We start from the raw sequence: 19,250 nt of genomic DNA on the forward strand, positions 1-19,250 counted from the left end.
AGTCGCATCTTAGCAAACTCGCGTAGGAGCTCCTCATTCTGCGTGCGGAAGGTGGCCAACTGGGGTGTAGCCTTCCTGCTCAAGGCATCAACCACTACATTCGCCTTACCTGGGTTGTAATTTATATCACAGTCATAATCCTTGACTAATTCGAGTCATCTGCGTTGTCGCATGTTCAAATCCTTCTGTTCGAAGAAGTACTTAAGGCTCTTGTGGTTCGTGAAGATCTCACATCGAACTCCGTAGAGGTGATGCCTCAAAATCTTCAAGGCATGTACCACTGCCGCCAATTCCAAGTCATGTGTTGGATAGTTGAACTCGTGCAGCCTCAATTGGCGTGACGCATATGCAATCACCTTGCCATTCTGCATTAATACACATCCGAGTTCGATCTTCGATGCATCTGTGTACACCACATAACCTGCTCCTGGTGCTGGCACGGCTAGGACTGCTTCTGTCTCAGTGCAAAAGCTCTGGCCTGAGTTGGGAGCCCCTGACGTAACTGTCGCTGGTGTTGTGGGGCTGGGGGTAGGGCCGCTTTTCCTTTCGGCTCAGCTTGAAGTGCCCGCAGTTGCGGACGCTGCCCCTGATAGTTCTGTCTCCCTCTTACCCCAGTATTCTTATCCGGGCATTCTCTAGAGAAATTTCCGCCCTTGCCGCAGTAGAAGCACCTATCAGTCCCAGCCATGCACTCCCCATTCTTTGAGCACTTAGCATTGGGAGGGGCCTTAGGTCGGTACTCCACCATCTGATTCGGAGCGGTTTGCCTTCCACCATTCTGTGGTGGCCTCAGAGCAAGTTGCTGCCTCTTAGTTTCATTTGGAGTACGATCTCCGTCCCACTTTCTTTTCTCTCAGAAGTTTTGTTGTTGCTGAGGTGGTGTTGCAGCAACAGGCACATTTGACTTCTCTTTGGGCATGGCTGCATCAATATCCAAAGCTCGACTCAGTGATTCGGGGTATGATAACCCTCCAAGGCTTGCCAAGGCCATCCTTATTTCGTACCTCAGACCGGCACAAAACTTATCAGCCATCTTTTCATCAGTATCAACTTGATCAGGCGCATAGTGAGACATGTCACAGAACATCCTGTCAGACTCGGTAACGGTCATCCATCCTTGTTTCAGATTATAGAACTCCACTTCCTTGTTCTTACACTAACTCTTCGGAATATACTTATCATACATCCCAGTCTTGAATTCATTCCAAGTCATCAGAGCCAGCTGCTCCGGGGTCATAGTTTTCTTCCGTGCCTCCCACCAGAAATAAGCTGATCCTGTCAGTTGGAAGGTCACACAAGTCAAGCGTTCCTGATCATTGCAGTGCAGGAAGTTGAAGATATGCTCCATGGCACGTATCCAGTTCTCGGCCGAAGCCGGATCCCCTAAGCCATTGAACACTGGGGGGTTCTGCCTCAGAAAAAGTTCCTCTACTCGCCGCTCCTGTGGAGGTCGAGGCGGCGGAGGAGGTGGTGGGGTTATCCCTCTCCCTGCTCCATTTCCTCGTGGTACATTTTGTGGCACCTCGCCATTCCTTCTTGGCCGTCCGGCACGTCTCCGTGGTGGCATTCTGATTAAGACATAAGGGTTAACAAAGGATCCATACCGTCATTATGTTATCATCACATAATTTGGAATCCAAGCTACTACTGATAGGGATACCTGCACACTAGATACACAAGTCAGTAATCACAAGACAAAGGATCCTTTCGGATCAAACCAGAAGAGAACAAGCGAAAGATCAGAAGATTTAGGATATGGCTCAGGTCGCACACACACGACTTCACAGGGCCAAGGACCTCCTCAATCTTTATCAACAAGTCTCAAGGGAGCACCGTGAAGTAATGAAAGACTGCAGGTTTCGGTCGGGTGTGTAACTGCAAGAGTATATCCAACTGATCAGGATAATATTCCCGACCTAGCCGAGTCGTTGGCACGAAAACTGGAACCTGATTTTTTCAAACAAGTTTCCTCAACCCACTTCTACTGATTAGTATAGTGGAGGTAAGGGTCGAATCCCATAAGGATGGACACGTTCCTTTCCTGGGTGTTTTTGGTTAGCTACCACGCTCGGGTTGAGACTTTTACCTAGGCAAGAAAAAAGATGGTACTCTACTGACTAGTAGGCATGAAAATAACAGGCATGTGGTTATGTTCGTGAAAATAGGGGACAAAGTATCTCAGAGGTATGTAAAAAGTAGACAGTTATTAAAAGAGGAAATTTAGACAACAAGGTATATCTGGTGGCTGGTTGGCTTTCTGACAGGTATGGAAGGTACAACTGAAAAGTGAGGGACAAAAGCAAAAGTAACTCAAAAAGTAAAAGTGGTCCAAGGCTAAAGTTGATTTTGACGTTTTCTTCTTCACCAAGCATTAACAGAAATCATATGAACACAAACTCCATGACTAAACTCAGATTCATAATTTCAAACTCAAGATCCATCGATTAAAATGTTTAACTAAAGATGAACAACTGAAATTGTAAACTGCCTCTACTGACTAACATGCAAGGTGGTGATCACAGCGCAGAACAGGGACTTCATGCACGAAAATTAGAACTGAACATAACTACAACCTTAGACCAACAACTCCAGATAAGAAAACACTTAGAAATTAAAAGCAACGACTAGATCTAACTTTCCTAGGCAGAATGAGGCAAACTCGAACCAAAACGACATACGAAATAGAAATTTCATGACTTAAACGTTTGGATCTTCACAAAGTACTTAAAAAGGCAACAACGATAAATGTTTGCAACGAATCCAACGATGAAAACAGGTAAAGATTAAACTAGAAAGCAAAATAACGATTGTTTTGCCACTCCGGGTGATGATACTGCTATACTACTAGACAAACTGGCTGGAACGGTAGAACAATGATTTCTCCGGCAGACTCTTGGACGTCAAGTGACCATAGCTGTGGCGAGGAATGAGAGGTTGGATAATGCTGAAGGACTGATCTTCTAGAGAGAATTCTACTAAGTGTGTATGAGAAACGAGGGCTTGCGAACTCCGAACCGAACTCCCTTCTCTCTCCAAGTGGCTTCTTTTATAGGGAGGCTTGCCCTTGCTTTTAGGGTAGACTTCCTTCACGATTTGACTTTTCTGCCCTTGTTAATGATCATCCCAGCTATCCTTCTTCTCCATCTCGAACCCTAAACTCAGTATTGCACCCTTCTAGCGCTCTTTTCACTTGCGTCACCTGAATCGTCTCCTACTGACTTGGATCCCTTAATCCTGCGCACTTGAGCAACTGTTTTGCAGATAATACATGCATTTCACGTCATACTGACCAGTAACCAAGGCTTAGAATACGACTTATCAAGTAACCAACCCTAAACCCTAGGGATACTCCAACTGTTACAACACAGAGACCACCTCAGTTCATAAGGATCCCACACTGATCTCTCAGAACACTGCTTCGCAACACAAGAACTCTCGAAGAAGCCTCCAATCACACAAGAGTCCAACAGAGACGTTAGACAAACCCTAGATTTGAGAAGAAACGCACAAGCACTCACACACTCAAAATCTAAACCGATGAACCTCTCTAGAACCGAGAATCAACGGTGGAAACAGAAGATCGGAGAAGATAACCGGCGAACGGCGCTGGTATTTAGAGAGAGAGGAGAGAAGCTGGAGCAGATCGCGAGAGAGAGAGAGAGAGAGAGAGAGAGTATTCTGGAATAATGAATGAAGGCAAACACACACATTAATCCAACGGTCCCAGACCACGATCCTTGTGAGGCAGCCACGTGGCAGCCATCGGAGTATCCTAGATAAGTTATTGGGCCAAACCAAACTGGGTCACCAATAATGGTACGTGCTAAACAAATTAAATCAGCCCAGCTGAATAATAGCAAAGCCCAACACAATTAGAGTCCATAATACTTCACAAAAGCAATTAATAAATACTCATACACATGTCATACAAGAATATGTATTCTTTCCTTTTTTAGTACGTTCAACAAGAATATGCATTTTCTAATTTTAAAAACTATTTTCTCTTTAATGAGATAATACTCATTCTCCAATAACAATCTTTAATTACTTTTTCTCTTCTACATCTATTTTACTTTATCAATTTTACATTTAAACTCGTATCAAACCCAAAATACATACTCATTCTTTTGGGACGGAGGGAGTACTAGCTAAAAATGATTGACACATAATTTATTTATTTTTTGTCCAAATTTAAATACGAATGGCTGGGTCATTGGTCATTGAAATTAAAATTTCTAGTTTTAAATTATAAAATAAAACTAAAATTGTATATATTTTTCAATGTAAAATTGATCAAATAAGGAAAGATATACTCACTTCGTTCCTTTATAGTTGAGTTATTTTTTCATTTCAAAATGTTCCTTCATAGTTGAGTCATTCCCATATATAACACTTTTAACTTTTTATCACTCTTACTTTACTCCTTCTTACAGTTTTACTATATTCTCTACTTTATTAACTTTCTATTTTATTCTCTTTACTTTGTTCTCTCATACTACTTTTTTTATCTGTTTATTTAACACACTGAACATTCATTTTTTAAACTTTGAGGGAACGAAAGGAGTATCAAAAGCAGTGATAAGTGGTATTGTTAATGAAGAATAGAACTCAACTTTACAAAAATAATTTATCCAAAATATGAAATGTAAAATTTTTGTGAATGATCCCAAATGGAAAAATAGTATGAACGGAGCCGGTATTGATTAAAAATTAATATTAATAGGTTGTTTCATGTAGATTGTCCCATTTTCTTCTATTATGAAAAATTAATGTAAAATCTTTAATAGATATAAATTATAATTAAGGTCATTATTAACAAATATAATCTCTTTGTCTTACATTATTTGAGTTGGTTTTTTTTGGCACAGAATTGTAATTTAATGGTGATTAAATAAAGTAGTAAATTGAAGAGAAGATAAAGTAAATGAGATTACAATTTTTATTTTTAGGCATCAAAAGAAATGACTCAAGTAACTTGGGTCAGCCTAAAATGGAATACGATTCAAGTAATTTGGATCGAGGCAGTTTTACTAATAAACTCTAATTGACTTTAATGGAAACAATGACCTTATTTTTGTACACATTGGTATTTTAGTGGTGTTTTTGTTTTGATTTTAGTGATGTTATTAATTGATATACGATTCTCAACTTGTCCTCAAGAGTCTGAATCGTTCTTTCGGACTGTTCATCAGTCAATCTATGATTTCTGAATAGATGTGATAAGGGTTTAACCACTTATCGAGTAGAAAGATAGGAGAAAGTCGCGAGGAAACCGAGCCTCGTCGATCTATCTAATGCAGAAAAATAAAGACGGTAAATTAAAAGATAAATACTTAATTCTTTCATTGATTGAATAAAGAGAATAACAATAGACCTATTTATAATAGGGATACTAACTTAGTGAGCAAGACAAAAGATTCGGAAAAGATATGCACTCCCTAAATATCTAACTAAATAATGCAATTAGGGATGTCAGTATAGCCCGTAACCCGTAGGCTGGCCCGAATAGCCCGCAAAATTTATAGGGTTAGGGCCAGAAATTTATAACCTGATAAAATTAAAACCCGATTAGCTCGCACCCGATTAACCCGCAACCCGTTAGGGCCTGACCCGAAAACCCGATGGGCTGGCCTGAAAACCCGATAAAACTACTATTATTCTATTTTTTCATTCTTAATTCGACACATCATTGATTAATTTTATAATATAGATAACTAAAAATATGTCTTTCAATTTTATATTAAATATACAAATTACATGTTCAATTTTATATTAAATATACAAATTACATGTTCAATTTTTATTAATATAATAATTGATAAGTAAATTATAAACTTCAAATTCACTAAAAAAATGTTTAAATTTCTAAAATATACATTAAAATTTCACGAAATATCTCAAATATTAGTATTTGATTATATTTATGACTGAGTTTAAGCATATATCTCAAATTTATCATAATTAAATATTTTACATTTGATTAATAAGTCTAATTTTCATCACTACTTATTGGATTGATCGCATGTTAATCTTATCGGTAGCAACCCGATTAAACCGCTAGGCTAGCCCGAAACCCGAGCTTTTAGGGTTAGGGTTGAACTTTTATAACCTGAAAGAAATCACAGCCCGACTAGCCCGCACCCGATTGACCCGTAACCCGAATAGGGTTGGCCCGAAACCCAACGGGCCAGCCTGATTGACATCCCTAAATGCAACTAAATAATAATGCAAGATATGAAAGAGATATGGAATAATAAACCCACGGTTAAAATCCACCTTGTCCTCAAGGTGGGAACCACGACACACGATGAGTCCCTCCTAGATCAAACGTGCACGATTGTTGTTGATCATGGGTCAGACCTTGTTTACCAGAAAGCCACCACGATTCAATTAAGCATGTGAACTTATGGGATCTTGAGCTCTTGGAGTAAATATATGTTGCTCCAATCTGTCTGTTCGATTTGCCCTTAACTAGGATTTGAATCAAATTCTCATGGCAAGTAACACAATTGACCATCATATTCTCTACACAAAATCCCTTTTTAATATCAGCCTTTATCTCCAACTCCCGATGTGTTGGATCAATAACATCTCCAATCTTTTCATTATACACCATATTTTCTCTGGTCATTGCCTCAACGAGCAATTGGGCCGACTCCTCTTCATTCTTGACGATCTCTTCAAGAAACTCATTGTGTGGAACATCAAGATATCATTGTGAGTAGCATTGTTGGGAACATCGTTAATGTCTTCGGGAATATCCTCACTCAATACCATCGTGACCATATTATCAATATTCTCCAAAACTATATTTTTATCATTAATGCTCTCCTCAAACCAAGCGGTCACACGGGCGAGCAGGGCGGCTTGGTCCAATCTGTGCACACGTAATTTCTCATTGTAATCGTTTACGGCGGCTAGTTGGGTAGGGGAGAGTGATCGAACCTTGGGCCTAGGAATATTGGGGAGACCACGCTGCTGCCCCGAATCATTTAACTTTCAGGCTTGTAGAGGCAGGTGTGTGGAGCCGGATTGTGGCGGGACAGCGGCAGGCAGCAGCGCTGTGCAGTGACTCAGCGATTGGTCAAATTGTAGTCGCTGTCCGGCCAGGTGGTAACTCGGCGGCCATGGATGATATCCTGCGTGATGAGTCTGATGTTGTCATAAAAATCCGAACAATAAGACAGAGTGCGCAGGGGTTGGTACTCTGGTTGACCATGGTGATGCCCGGCGTCAGGATTTCATTGGTAGACGAATGGGTCCATGCCGAGGGAATTTTGCGGTCCGAAGGGTGTGATAAGGGTCTGCGTTTGCAGCTGATACGCGTTTGGCTGACCGGCAGTGGGCGTGCTCTGGTTGTAGAGATGGTATGGCTGCCACCAGTCCACGGAGTCGGGTGGGTCTGGGTCTAGTTGCGGAGAGCTGTCCGGGCTGATAATCGACATAGTTGCGTGACATCTATGACGGTAATTGGAGGATGAGATCGGATGAAAGCACCAATTGATAAGGGTTTAACCCCTTATCGAGTAGAAAGATAGGAGAAAGTCGCGAGGAAACCGAGCCTCGTCGATCAATCTAATGCAGAAAAATAATAAAGACGCTAAATTAAAAGATAAATACTTAATTCTTTCATCGGTTGAATAAAGAGAATAGCAATAGACCTATTTATAATAGGGATACTAACTTAGTGAGCAAGACAAAAGATACGGAAAAGATATGCACTCCCTAAATATCTAACGAATAATGCAAGATAAGAAAGAGATATGGAATAATAAACGTATCAAGATGGATGAGCGTGTGATTATTTTGTTGTTTCTTAGTGAAAGAGATATGGAATAATAAACGTATCAAGATGGATGAGCGTGTGATTATTTTGTTGTTTCTTAGTGAGAGAGTGCGCTTCTCTTTCCTCCTCAATTTTTTCATAAGAGCGAAACTCTAATCCTGGCCAACTCCTTAATTCTTTAGTCTAACATCCTTGCCCACCATTGGAATTTTTTTAGAAGTAAGCTTCCTTTAGAATTTAGGCATGACAATTTTGCCTTCGCCCAGCCATGTATGGAGACCTTGTCAATTAGAGAGTTTGTATCCATTTTCTTCACATTACCGCAACATGCATCTTTATTTCCAATGTTCTCTTTTTAACCCCTAATTCATGCATAAATTATACCTCAAACGCACATTATATCCAAACAGGTGGATAAAATTGGAAGTTTGGGGCACTCTACTACTACAATAACGAAAATGTACCCACTTTGTTATTTCTTCCATCTATGGGAAAAACGCCAACCGCGTTGGCGTTTTATTAAGGTAAAACGTCAAATAAGAAGGCGTGTTATAATTTATTTTCGAATTACTTAAAATACATTACTTTACTGGAAAAACACCAATGCTGTTGGCGTGTTTTTTAAAACGCCTTTTCAGTATGTGTCTTTAAGCCGAATTCTAGCAAAATAAACTATATTTTAAAAAAAAATTTTATAAAAATGCCATATTCATTGGCGTGTCTTAGTTAAAAACGCCAACATGGTTGGCGTTTTATCGCGGACACATATTTCAGTCCAGTTTTTCCCTTAAATGACGAACCCTAATGCTAAAGCCAACCCAAATGCGAAAAACTATCAAGCTGCGCGAAACACTTGCCCGGGACGACCCAATCGGCGATTTGAGATAGAAGATTTTGACTTTGGCCTATTCTTCCACTCATTAGTCCTCCTATTCGGTTAGTATACTTAATTTTTGACCAATATTTGATGGATTGTTATGAAAGTATACATTGTTGTGTAACTTATTACAAAAATATTGATGATGTATAAAGTTTCTTCTACATAATGATAAGTGTAAAAATAATACATATTTATTTTTGTGCTACGTTATTGCAGATACTATGCCGTGGTGTGTCAATTTATATTGGGGTGGAAAGATAATTTCCGGACCAGTTATTTCATATGATCCTCCTTTCTCATCAGGATTCATTATGTTGGACAAATGTATATCCTACAATGAGCTTGTGGATACAATTTGTGAAAGGATGGGTATAAGCATACTTGAAAACAAAGTTCAAATAATATGGAAACGTACCATATGCGTTGGATCTGCAGTCACGTTTATAGGTACTCTACTAGAAGAAGTATGCATGCCACTAATGTTCAGTGAGAGTATGGCTAAAGGAGGTCAAATTGAATTATTTGTTGAGCATTCGGAAATTACTCAACAAAATAGTCATCATGTCATAAGTTACGATGTTGGTACGTCTACGAGAGCACAAGTACCAAGTTTCGCTGCAACACAAGATTTTGATGTTGGAGGCGTGCGTTTAGGGGACAGTGACAATTGTCATGTGGTTGATGACATTATAGGTCCTGATAAAGCCGACTTTCTTGATCCACCATCACCTTATGATTCAGAATATGTAAACATTGTTAGTACAGACTCAGATGGTGATCCGTCAGATGATGATCCAGTTGGAGAAACAGCAATTGAAGAAATAGTGGATGGAGAAACAGCAGTTGGAAGAAGAGTAGTTCCACAGTTTCCACATCGTGGAATGAACTATTTTCGCACCTTACCAGGTACATATGATAGTTTTAATCTAAAGAACTTTGAGGCTGCTGATCCTAGTGTGCATTATTGGAGTGAAAAAGATCCTAGCAATGTCGGTTTGCATACTAGATTTAGAACGAAGATGGAATTGAAGACCGCCGTGACTTTTTGGCATTTGGAAAAAATCCGACAATATACAGTTGCTGAAAGTAAAGGAAAGAGATGGCATGCGGTATGTAAGTACCCACAAGGAAATCCAGACGATAAGTCATTACCGAAATGTTTGTGGGAGTGTCGAGCAACATTGAGAAAGCATAATGAACACTGGCAAATTAGAGTGTTTACCACTGCTCATACTTGTATGGGGGATCGCAATTATGATGGGCACGCCAATCTCGGGTCGTCCATGATAGCATTGAGTGTTCGGCATCAGATAGAAAACGATCCTGCTTACAAGGTAAAAGCTATTGTGGCGGATATTGAAAATAGATTTCATGTGAAAGTTAGTTACAAGAAAGCATGGTATGCTCGGAGGACAGCTATTGAGCTTGTATATGGTGGTTGGGAGTGGTCATTCAAAGTTTTACCGTCTTATTTGAATGAAATGCAGAGACAAAATCCTGGTACAATTGTCGAATGGTTGCATGATGACAGATTAAGCCGCGGTATGAACAAGGTTTTCAAGTATGTATTTTGGGCTTTTGGACCAGCTGTGGAGGCTTTTCAACTATGCAAACCAGTTTTAACAGTTGATGGAACTCATCTACGTGGACGATGTCGAGGTAAAATTCTTATTGCCGTTGGATTTGATGCTAATAAGAAATGTTTGCCGGTTGCATTTTCCATTGTTGATGAGGAAACCAAAGAAAGTTGGAAAAACTTATGGAACGCATAAGACTGCATATAGCAAAGCATGAAATATGTGTGATTTCGGATAGGCATGTGGGAATCATAGATGCAATGAATTCTCCCATATGGAAAGAAGAGATCGGAAGAGCGTCGTAGTAAGTTTATTCTGCCATTTTGAAACTTACTGGTGAGGGTTGGTGGTATCAAGAAAGCATGGTATGCTCGGAGGACAGCTATTGAGCTTGTATATGGTGGTTGGGAGTGGTCATTCAAAGTTTTACCGTCTTATTTGAATGAAATGCAGAGACAAAATCCTGGTACAATTGTCGAATGGTTGCATGATGACAGATTAAGCCGCGGTATGAACAAGGTTTTCAAGTATGTATTTTGGGCTTTTGGACCAGCTGTGGAGGCTTTTCAACTATGCAAACCAGTTTTAACAGTTGATGGAACTCATCTACGTGGACGATGTCGAGGTAAAATTCTTATTGCCGTTGGATTTGATGCTAATAAGAAATGTTTGCCGGTTGCATTTTCCATTGTTGATGAGGAAACCAAAGAAAGTTGGAAAAACTTATGGAACGCATAAGACTGCATATAGCAAAGCATGAAATATGTGTGATTTCAGATAGGCATGTGGGAATCATAGATGCAATGAATTCTCCCATATGGAAAGAAGAACCTAAAGGTCATCACAGGTTTTGCTTGGTACATGTTAGAAAGAATGTTCTGCAGAATCACAAAGGTATCATGGTTAAAAGGTTGGTTTGGAAAATGAGTATTGCTACCAAAAAGCGCAAGTTTAAGAAAAGAAGTCGTTCACTTCGAGACGTCAACAACGAGGCTTTGCAGTACCTTGATACTGTGGATAAAGAAAAATGGAATTTGGCGTATCACAATCACAAAAGATGGGGTGAGATGACCACTAATATGGTGGAATCTTACAACAACGTGTTGAGAGGCGCAAGAGAACTCACAATCAAGACTTGCATTGATATGACATTTTGGAGGACAATAGAATGGTTCAATCAACGGTCAATTGCATCAACACAGTGTGCCACACCACTTACCCCGTGGGCGCATGAAAAGGTGTGCAAAAATGATGCAAAGGGTCAGTTACATAATGTGAGAGCACCAAGCACAATTCGAGGAATTTATGTGGTTCGAACACAACGTCGAGTTGGTGGAAAGGGTGGTAACAAGTGGAAGGTGAAGTATTTGGAGTCGAACTACAAATGTCAAAAGTGGCAGATGTGGAGACTTCCGTGTTCACATGTAGCGGCAGTTGTGCGTTTTAGAAATGACAACATGTTATCGCTTGTTAACCCCGTATACCACACAAGTGTTTGGGTACACCAATATTCTGGGGTGTTCAATCCACTCAGACACCCAAATTATTAGGGCGTGCCTAATTGGACTTTGCAATGTTCACGAAGACAGTTGTTGCCTCGAAGTCGCTTGTCTGTTTCCAAATCAATTCTTTCAACTCACCTTTATCTGGTGTAAATCCAAGATATTCCAAAGAAAGTTGCATCCAATAGTTGGCTTCCTTAGGGGGGATGTAACCAGTCAAAGCATCACCGTCAACTTTGAGGCCCCATAAGACCTCCACGTCTTCCAATGTAACTGTCGCTTCACCGATTGGAAAGTGAAACGTGTGAGTCTCTGACCTCCATCGTTCAATCAACGCGGTGATAAGATGGTGGTCAATGTCCTTTGGTTTACCACACCTCAATACGCCGCCAAATCCCATCTGGTCTATTATTTTGAGAGATGTGAACATCTTACTTCTTTTGATTCTACTCCTACCCATATATTTTGAGAGATGTGCTGTCTTTGAAGATACAATACGGAAGGGTCCTCAGGACCACATAAGAGTCTTCGACGAGAATTTGATGATGTTGCCATAATTTAACTACACAACATTCACAATTCAAATTAAACAATACACAAACCTAAACAAATTCAATAATTAGATACTATTCAACCTAAACATTCAAATTTAAACCCAAGATCATACTCATGTCAAAGCAGCCTATATAACCATAATTTTCCACCTACACAATCAAGTTGCCCAAATTTTAAGCTTGAACAACACTACCTTGTTTGGTTTTTAATCAAATTTATACCCTAACTAAACACCAATATCTCAACTATTAATCAACAATAATGTCATTCAAACAAGCCACTACGCTAAATAAAAATGCAACACAAAAATTCAACTCAATTTACAACCCATTACAAACTCTAAATAACTACCAAAAAATTACTTTAATATTGTAAAAAAATAAGCATACTAACCTAAATATGTATCAAATATGCGGAAGAATGACACCAATTCACTCCTTGTTGATGCAATTGATGGAGGGAAGGCGAAATCACCGAGAAGCAGCAGTTGTGTGTGAGTTTTCGCGATTTGGGGGAGGAGAAGCTGGTATAATTCATTCTGACTAAAAAAGGCAATGACGTCGGCGTTTCTGAACTTTAATTTTTTTTTAAACACGCCAACCTAGTCGGCGTCTATAAATTAAAAAAATGTTTTTTTTCCAATAATTGCTTATAAACGCCTTTGTCAGTGGCGTTTTTTAATTAAACACGCCAACCTGAATGGCGTGTTATAATACGTAGCGTATTTTAATAAAAAAAAATATAAAACACCGATTTAGATGGCGTTTTTACTTTATAAAACGCCAGTGCCTTTGGCGTTTTTCCCTAAAATGGAAGAAATAACAAAGTGGGTACATTTTCGTTATTGCAGTGGTAGACTCCCCCACGCATCCGATTTTCTCCAATGCACTAAACTTGGCTTATTAAATGTTCTTATGTAAAAGATGGAGGATAGTTTATATAACTATCCCAAACTAAAAAGGAAAAAAGACAAATAGAAATAATATATATAAATAAATGTTTAATATTTAATTTAATTTTTTATTTTTTTACAAATGTAATACTTTTTCTTGTATTCATTATGTATTTTTCTATTTTTAATTTATTTTAAATATATTGATTTATAATATTGATTTGTTAATATTTCTATGGGTATATATAAAGTATTTATAAGAAATGTAGAATTTTTACAATTAATAAATATAAAAAATAATTTTAATTAATATTTCTCCTGTTCCATTAAGATTAAAACATTTTCTTTTTTAAGTTGTTCATTTGTCTTATTAAAAAATGAAACCGTTTTTCTTTTTTTTTTTTGAGTTGTAATATTAAAAATGAAGCGGTTCCTAAAATAGAAACAACACTATCTCTATGTTTTCATCATTCTTACTTTACTCTAATTTTATTAACTCACTAAACAATATTAGAAAAAACTCGTGCGAACTGGGATGAGGGAGTAGTTTTTAGTCGGATAAATATGCTATATAAATACGGAACTCGAAGTTTAGAACTATGACTCAAAATTTTAAATTAAAAGAATACTCTCTTAGTCCCGTAAAAAGGACTTATTTTTTATTCTTGGTTAGTCTCAGCCAAGATAACCTATTTCAAAAAATGAAAATATCTTTGTTTCTACTTTATTCATTCTTAACACATAAAATAAAAATTCATAAAATTTCACGTATCGGAGATCTAAATAGGGCTTTATTTTTATCATCAATGCTCTCCTCAAACCAAGCGGTCACACGAGCGAGCAGGGCGGCTTGGTCCAATATGTACACACGTAATTTCTCATTGTAATCGTTTACGGCGGTTAGTTGGTCAGGGGAGAGTGATCGAACCTTGAGACTAGGAATATTGTGGAGACCACGCTGCTGCCCCGAATCAGTTAACTTTCTGGCTTGTAGAGGCGGGTGTGTGGAGCCGGATTGTGGCGGGACAGCGGCAGGCAGCAGCGCTGTGCAGTGACTCAGCGATTGGTCGAATTGCAGTGGCTGTCCGGCCAGGTGGTAACTCGGCGGCCATGGATGATATCCTGCGTGACGAGTCTGATGTTGTCCATAAAAATTCGAACAATGAGACAGAGTGCGCGGGGGTTGGTACTCTAGCTGACCATGGTGATACCCGGCGTCAGGATTTCGTTGGTGGACGAATGGGTCCATGCCGAGAGAATTTTGCGGTCCGAAGGGTGTGATAAGGGTCTGCGTTTGCGGCTGATACGCGTTAGGCTGACGGGCAGCGGGCGTGCTCTAGTTGTAGGGATGGTATGGCTGCCACCAGTCCAGGGAGTCGGGTGGGTCTGGGTCTAGTTGCGGAGAGCTGTCCGGACTGATAATTGACATAGTTGCGTGACATCTATGACGGTAATTGGAGGATGAGATCGGATGTAAGCACCAATTGATAAGGGTTTAACCCCTTATCGAGTGGAAAGATAGGAGAAAGTCGCAAGTCGCGAGGAAACCGAGCCTCGTCGATCAATCTAATGCAGAAAAATAATAAAGACGGTAAATTAAAAGATAAATACTTAATTCTTTCATTGATTGAATAAAGAGAATAGCAATAGACCTATTTATAATAGGGATACTAACTTAGTGAGCAAGACAAAAGATACGGAAAAGATATGCACTCCCTAAATATCTAACTAAATAATGCAACTAAATAATAATGCAAGATATGAAAGATATGGAATAATAAACATATCAAGATGGATGAGCGTGCGATTATTCTGTTGTTTCTTAGTGAGAGAGTCAACAGAACAAAGTGAATGAAGGAGAATGCCTTTCTCTTTCCTCCTCAATTTTTTCATAAGAGCGAAACTCTAATCCTTGGCCAACTCCTTAATTCTTTAGTCTAACATCCTTGCCCATCTTGGAATTTTTTTAGAAGTAAGCTTCCTTTAGAATTTAGGCATGACAATTTTGCCTTCGCCCAGCCAAGTATGTAGACCTTGTCAATTAGAGAGTTTGTATCCATTTTCTTCACATTACCGCAACATGCATCTTTCTTTCCAATGTTCTCTTTTTTACCCCTAATTCATGCATAAATTATACCTCAAATACACATTATACGCAAGCATGTGATTTACTCCCCACACTAAACTCGGCTTATTAATATGTTCATATGTAAAAGATGGAGGATAGTTTATAACTATCCCAATCTAAAAAGGAAAAAAGACAAATAGAAATAATATATATAAATAAATGTTTAATATTTAATTTTATTTTTTATTTTTGTACAAATGTAATACTTTTTCCTGTATTCATTATATATTTTTCTATTTTTAATTTATTTTAAATATATTGATTTATAATATTGATTTGTTAATATTTATATGGGTATATATAAAGTATTTATAAGAAATGTAGAATTTTTACAATTAATAAATATAAAAAATAATGTTAATTAATATTTCTCCCGTTCCATTAAAATTAAAACATTTTCTTTTTTAAGTTGTTCATTTGTCTTATTAAAAAACGAAAATGTTTTTTTTTTTGAGTTGTAATATTAAAAATGAAGTGGTTCCTAAAATAGAAACAACACTACCTCTATGTTTTCATCATTCTTACTTTACTCCAATTTTATTAACTCACTAAACAATATTAGAAAAAACTCGTGCGAAAAAGTAAATGTTTCATGTATACTGGGATGAGGGAGTAGTTTTTAGTCTGATAAACATGCTATATTAATACGGAACTCGAAGTTTAGAACTATGACTCAAAATTTTAAATTAAAAGAATATTCTCTTCGTCCCGTAAAAATGACTTATTTTTCTTCTTGGTTAGTCTCAGCAAAGGTGTCCTATTTCAAAAAATGAAAATATCTTTGCTTTTATTTTATTCATTCTTAACACATAAAATAAAAATTCATAAAATTTCATATCGCACGAGAAATGAATCGGAGATCTAAATAGGGCTTACTCGAACCCACTTAGCTAACTCTATTGACATTTGGGCACAAAAGGCAATGAGTTTTGTTGTGGCGAAACTGCGGAACGCGAATAATTTCTCCAAGTTTTACTCTCAATCTGCCGCCAGATGCCGCCCCAAGGTTAGTTTTACTGAAGATATTAACTTTGTTTTCTTTTTCTTCAATTAATTGGACTTTTCTGTTATGAATTGCGATTATCGGTTATATTTTTAGAGATTGATTAGAACAATTTCACAGAGTTGAATTCAATTTCCTTCTCTGAGTTGTACTTGTTATGGCATAAAATTCGTCATATCGCATTTCGTATGTTGATTGAAAAGAGGATAATGAAATCAAGAGTGAGGCTTGAGAATGAATGAAACACAGAAACGAGCTTTGGATTAGATGTAGACTGGATTAAATGTAGATTCGTTTGTCCCTAAACCCAGCCCTAGTATTTTAACGACCCGTTTGATTGACCAAACTTGCTTGGTTTAAATTCCTTTAACGATGTAGTATCTCGTAACTTCTCCGATCTCCATAGTGCTAAGATTTCACTGGGTTCTCAAGATTATCCATCTCAGCCTGCTTTTGTCCCTAATTTAATCCTAGATAAAGTCTATTTTCGCTTTCTAACATAATGAAACTTAGGGATGTAATCAAATATTGTACAAACTCGAAACTATGATCTGAACCGTTAGATTTCAAGATTTGATATCGACATATGGTAAATAACGTCAACATTGTCGACCGATTGACATTGTTGACATTAATTGTCATCGGTTGACATCAAATCTTGAAATCTAAAGGTCCGGATCGTGGTTTGGAGTTTGTAGGAAGATGTAGTTTGCATTTTATCACTAACCATGCCACTTAAATGATTAAGATTTTTTTAGGGGCAGTTGGTAGGGAAGATGAATAAACTAAAACATGATAAGATCACATATTTGAGGTCATTTTTAGTCATACAAATCCAAGATAAATTAGTGTCTTAATAACAAAGACTATTGGTTGGCATCACATCACAACCCCCAATTTACACACTTGTTTGTTAGCTACTAGGAGACTAGTTTTTGTCGAAAATTTTCAAGTTACTTTATCACCATTCACATTTGATCATAGGCCAAGTTGTAAATGATAGTAAAATGTCAAGTCCACGTCTGGGAGATTCCTCAAGTAAAAAAGAATCAACCCACATGAGGAGTTTTCTTAGTTGTGAATTCTCGTAAAAATACTACTCCCTGCGTCCCACTTTAAATGGGGCATTTCTAATCCACCACGGGATTTATTGTAGTGTTATTTGTGAGTAAAGTGAAGAGAATAAAGTAAGAGAGGTAAAAAGTAAAGAGAATGATGTTTTTATATTTAGAAATGTGTCATTTTAGAGTGGGACATTTCTAAAGGAAAATTTGTCACTTAGAGCGAGTATTAATTCACAACTGAGAGTAGTTGGAATTGTGAATTATAGCTAAAACATTGCAACTAAGATTACTCACAGTTGTGAATTAGAGGCAAAAACTTTTAATTGACAACAACGAATATTTTAATTGTGAACAAGTGTGGATACTTTTTTACCTTTTATGTGTGGATAGATTTACTTTTGCCGTTCTTGTTTTGACTATTTTTGTTTTTCACTCTTTTATTTTTGTGATATGACATATGAAAAGTAAAATAAAAGTTAAAGTTTTGGGTGTTGGTTTAGCCCGTGCCCCTGCAGGGCTGGTGAATATGCAATTCAACCCGCCCCGAATGTGTTTAGAACTCTACTCATTACGTTTGTGAGGTGTTGAATTGTTTGTTTGGGGACAGAAAACGAAAACCCCCACACCACCGCCTGTCGAGAGCAGCGTTCGAACCCCTGGTGGTCCCCTCAAGTATGCTGGCCTCATCGCAATTGCTAAGAAACACAAAACAAACTTCGTGAAGTTGGCTATTATGACCGGAGTCCTGCTGACAAGCTTACGATCTATGGGCCAGAAGTACCGCATTTACGTGCTCACAGAGGATGCTGTCGCCCTCAAAGAAGAGCAGGAGAGCATCACTGCGCGCATGAATCACATTAAGGAGAGCCTATGTGCTGAGGCTGCTGCCGAGCCCACAGGAGCTCTTGAAGCTAGGCTTCGCCTCCTCCTCGGGGACGAATGATGCCCCCATTCCTTCTTATCCTTGTGGGAAACGTAGTTGCAATGAGGATTTTGAACTGAGATTACATATCTTTATTGCCTTCTTCTTTTGTTGGATTTGATGGTAAGTTTATGAAAGGTTTGAAAAGCTTAAAATTGAGGTGATATGCATATAAATTGATGATATTAGTGATCGTCAACTGCTTAGAAGATATATTGTTGAACTGAATTTGGACTATGTATGTAAATTTAGTCCCTATAAAATAGAGTTTGCACTTTGCATCATTTAGGTCTTCTCTGAAGTAGGTAAAATCACGTTTCTGAGGAAATATCACATATCAAGTGTCTTTGATTACCATTTCACCCCTGATGCTATGAGGGTTGTATGAGTCTTTTTTACTTCCTCCAGGTCCCTAAACATGATTTTTCCTAATTCAGAAACTTAAGAGGTGCAAAACTCATTTCACATAAATTAATTTTGAAGTTGACTCTAAAGAAGCAGTTTTCCATCTAAATGATTTGACATAGCCGCTGATTGCGTTTATGATGGTATTGGTCTTCTTATTCAATCACAATTTGCTTCCATTTTCTTCTTTTATAACCCACTTTACAGATATCAAACTTTCATTGTCTTCTAGAACTCAAATTTGAGTACATTATTTGATTAAATTTGTAGTATTTGATGGAGAGAGTGATTTAAGGAACAAACAATAGAATGAATTATTTCATCGAGATCTTCCTATCAAAATTCTGATGATCATATTTTGCTGTACAATCAATACACTAGTACATGTCGTGACATATATATTTAGAAAGACGACAAATGTAGCATACGTTTGTCGCTCTAGTCTCTATTGAAAGATAAAATAAACGTCCAACAATTAAGTTGATGCATATTTTTTCTGAACGGAAATTTGTTGCTGTTGCATCCGAAGATAAAAC

At 37.9% G+C, this 19,250-nt stretch overlaps 1 protein-coding gene across 1 annotated transcript; it reads left to right on the forward strand.

The window, feature by feature from the left end:
- The first annotated feature begins 16,170 nt into the window (after positions 1-16,170).
- On the forward strand, positions 16,171-18,468 carry LOC125204203. Its single transcript, XM_048102777.1, has 2 exons — positions 16,171-16,326; positions 17,995-18,468. The coding sequence occupies exons 1-2, from the start codon at positions 16,243-16,245 to the stop codon at positions 18,328-18,330; spliced, it is 420 nt and encodes a 139-aa protein (XP_047958734.1). The 5' UTR covers positions 16,171-16,242; the 3' UTR covers positions 18,331-18,468.
- Positions 18,469-19,250: the final 782 nt, after the last annotated feature.

The sequence above is a fragment of the Salvia hispanica genome, chromosome 2 (genome assembly GCF_023119035.1).
Source record: "Salvia hispanica cultivar TCC Black 2014 chromosome 2, UniMelb_Shisp_WGS_1.0, whole genome shotgun sequence".
NCBI classification, from domain to species: Eukaryota; Viridiplantae; Streptophyta; class Magnoliopsida; order Lamiales; family Lamiaceae; genus Salvia; species Salvia hispanica.

Coding starts and splice junctions, on each gene's coding strand:
- LOC125204203 (XM_048102777.1), top strand. CDS start 16,243: ATGAGTTTTGTTGTGGCGAAACTGCGGAACGCGAATAATTTCTCCAAG. Junction 16,327..17,994: donor CCGCCAGATGCCGCCCCAAG/GTTAGTTTTACT, acceptor GTTTGGGGACAG/AAAACGAAAACCCCCACACC.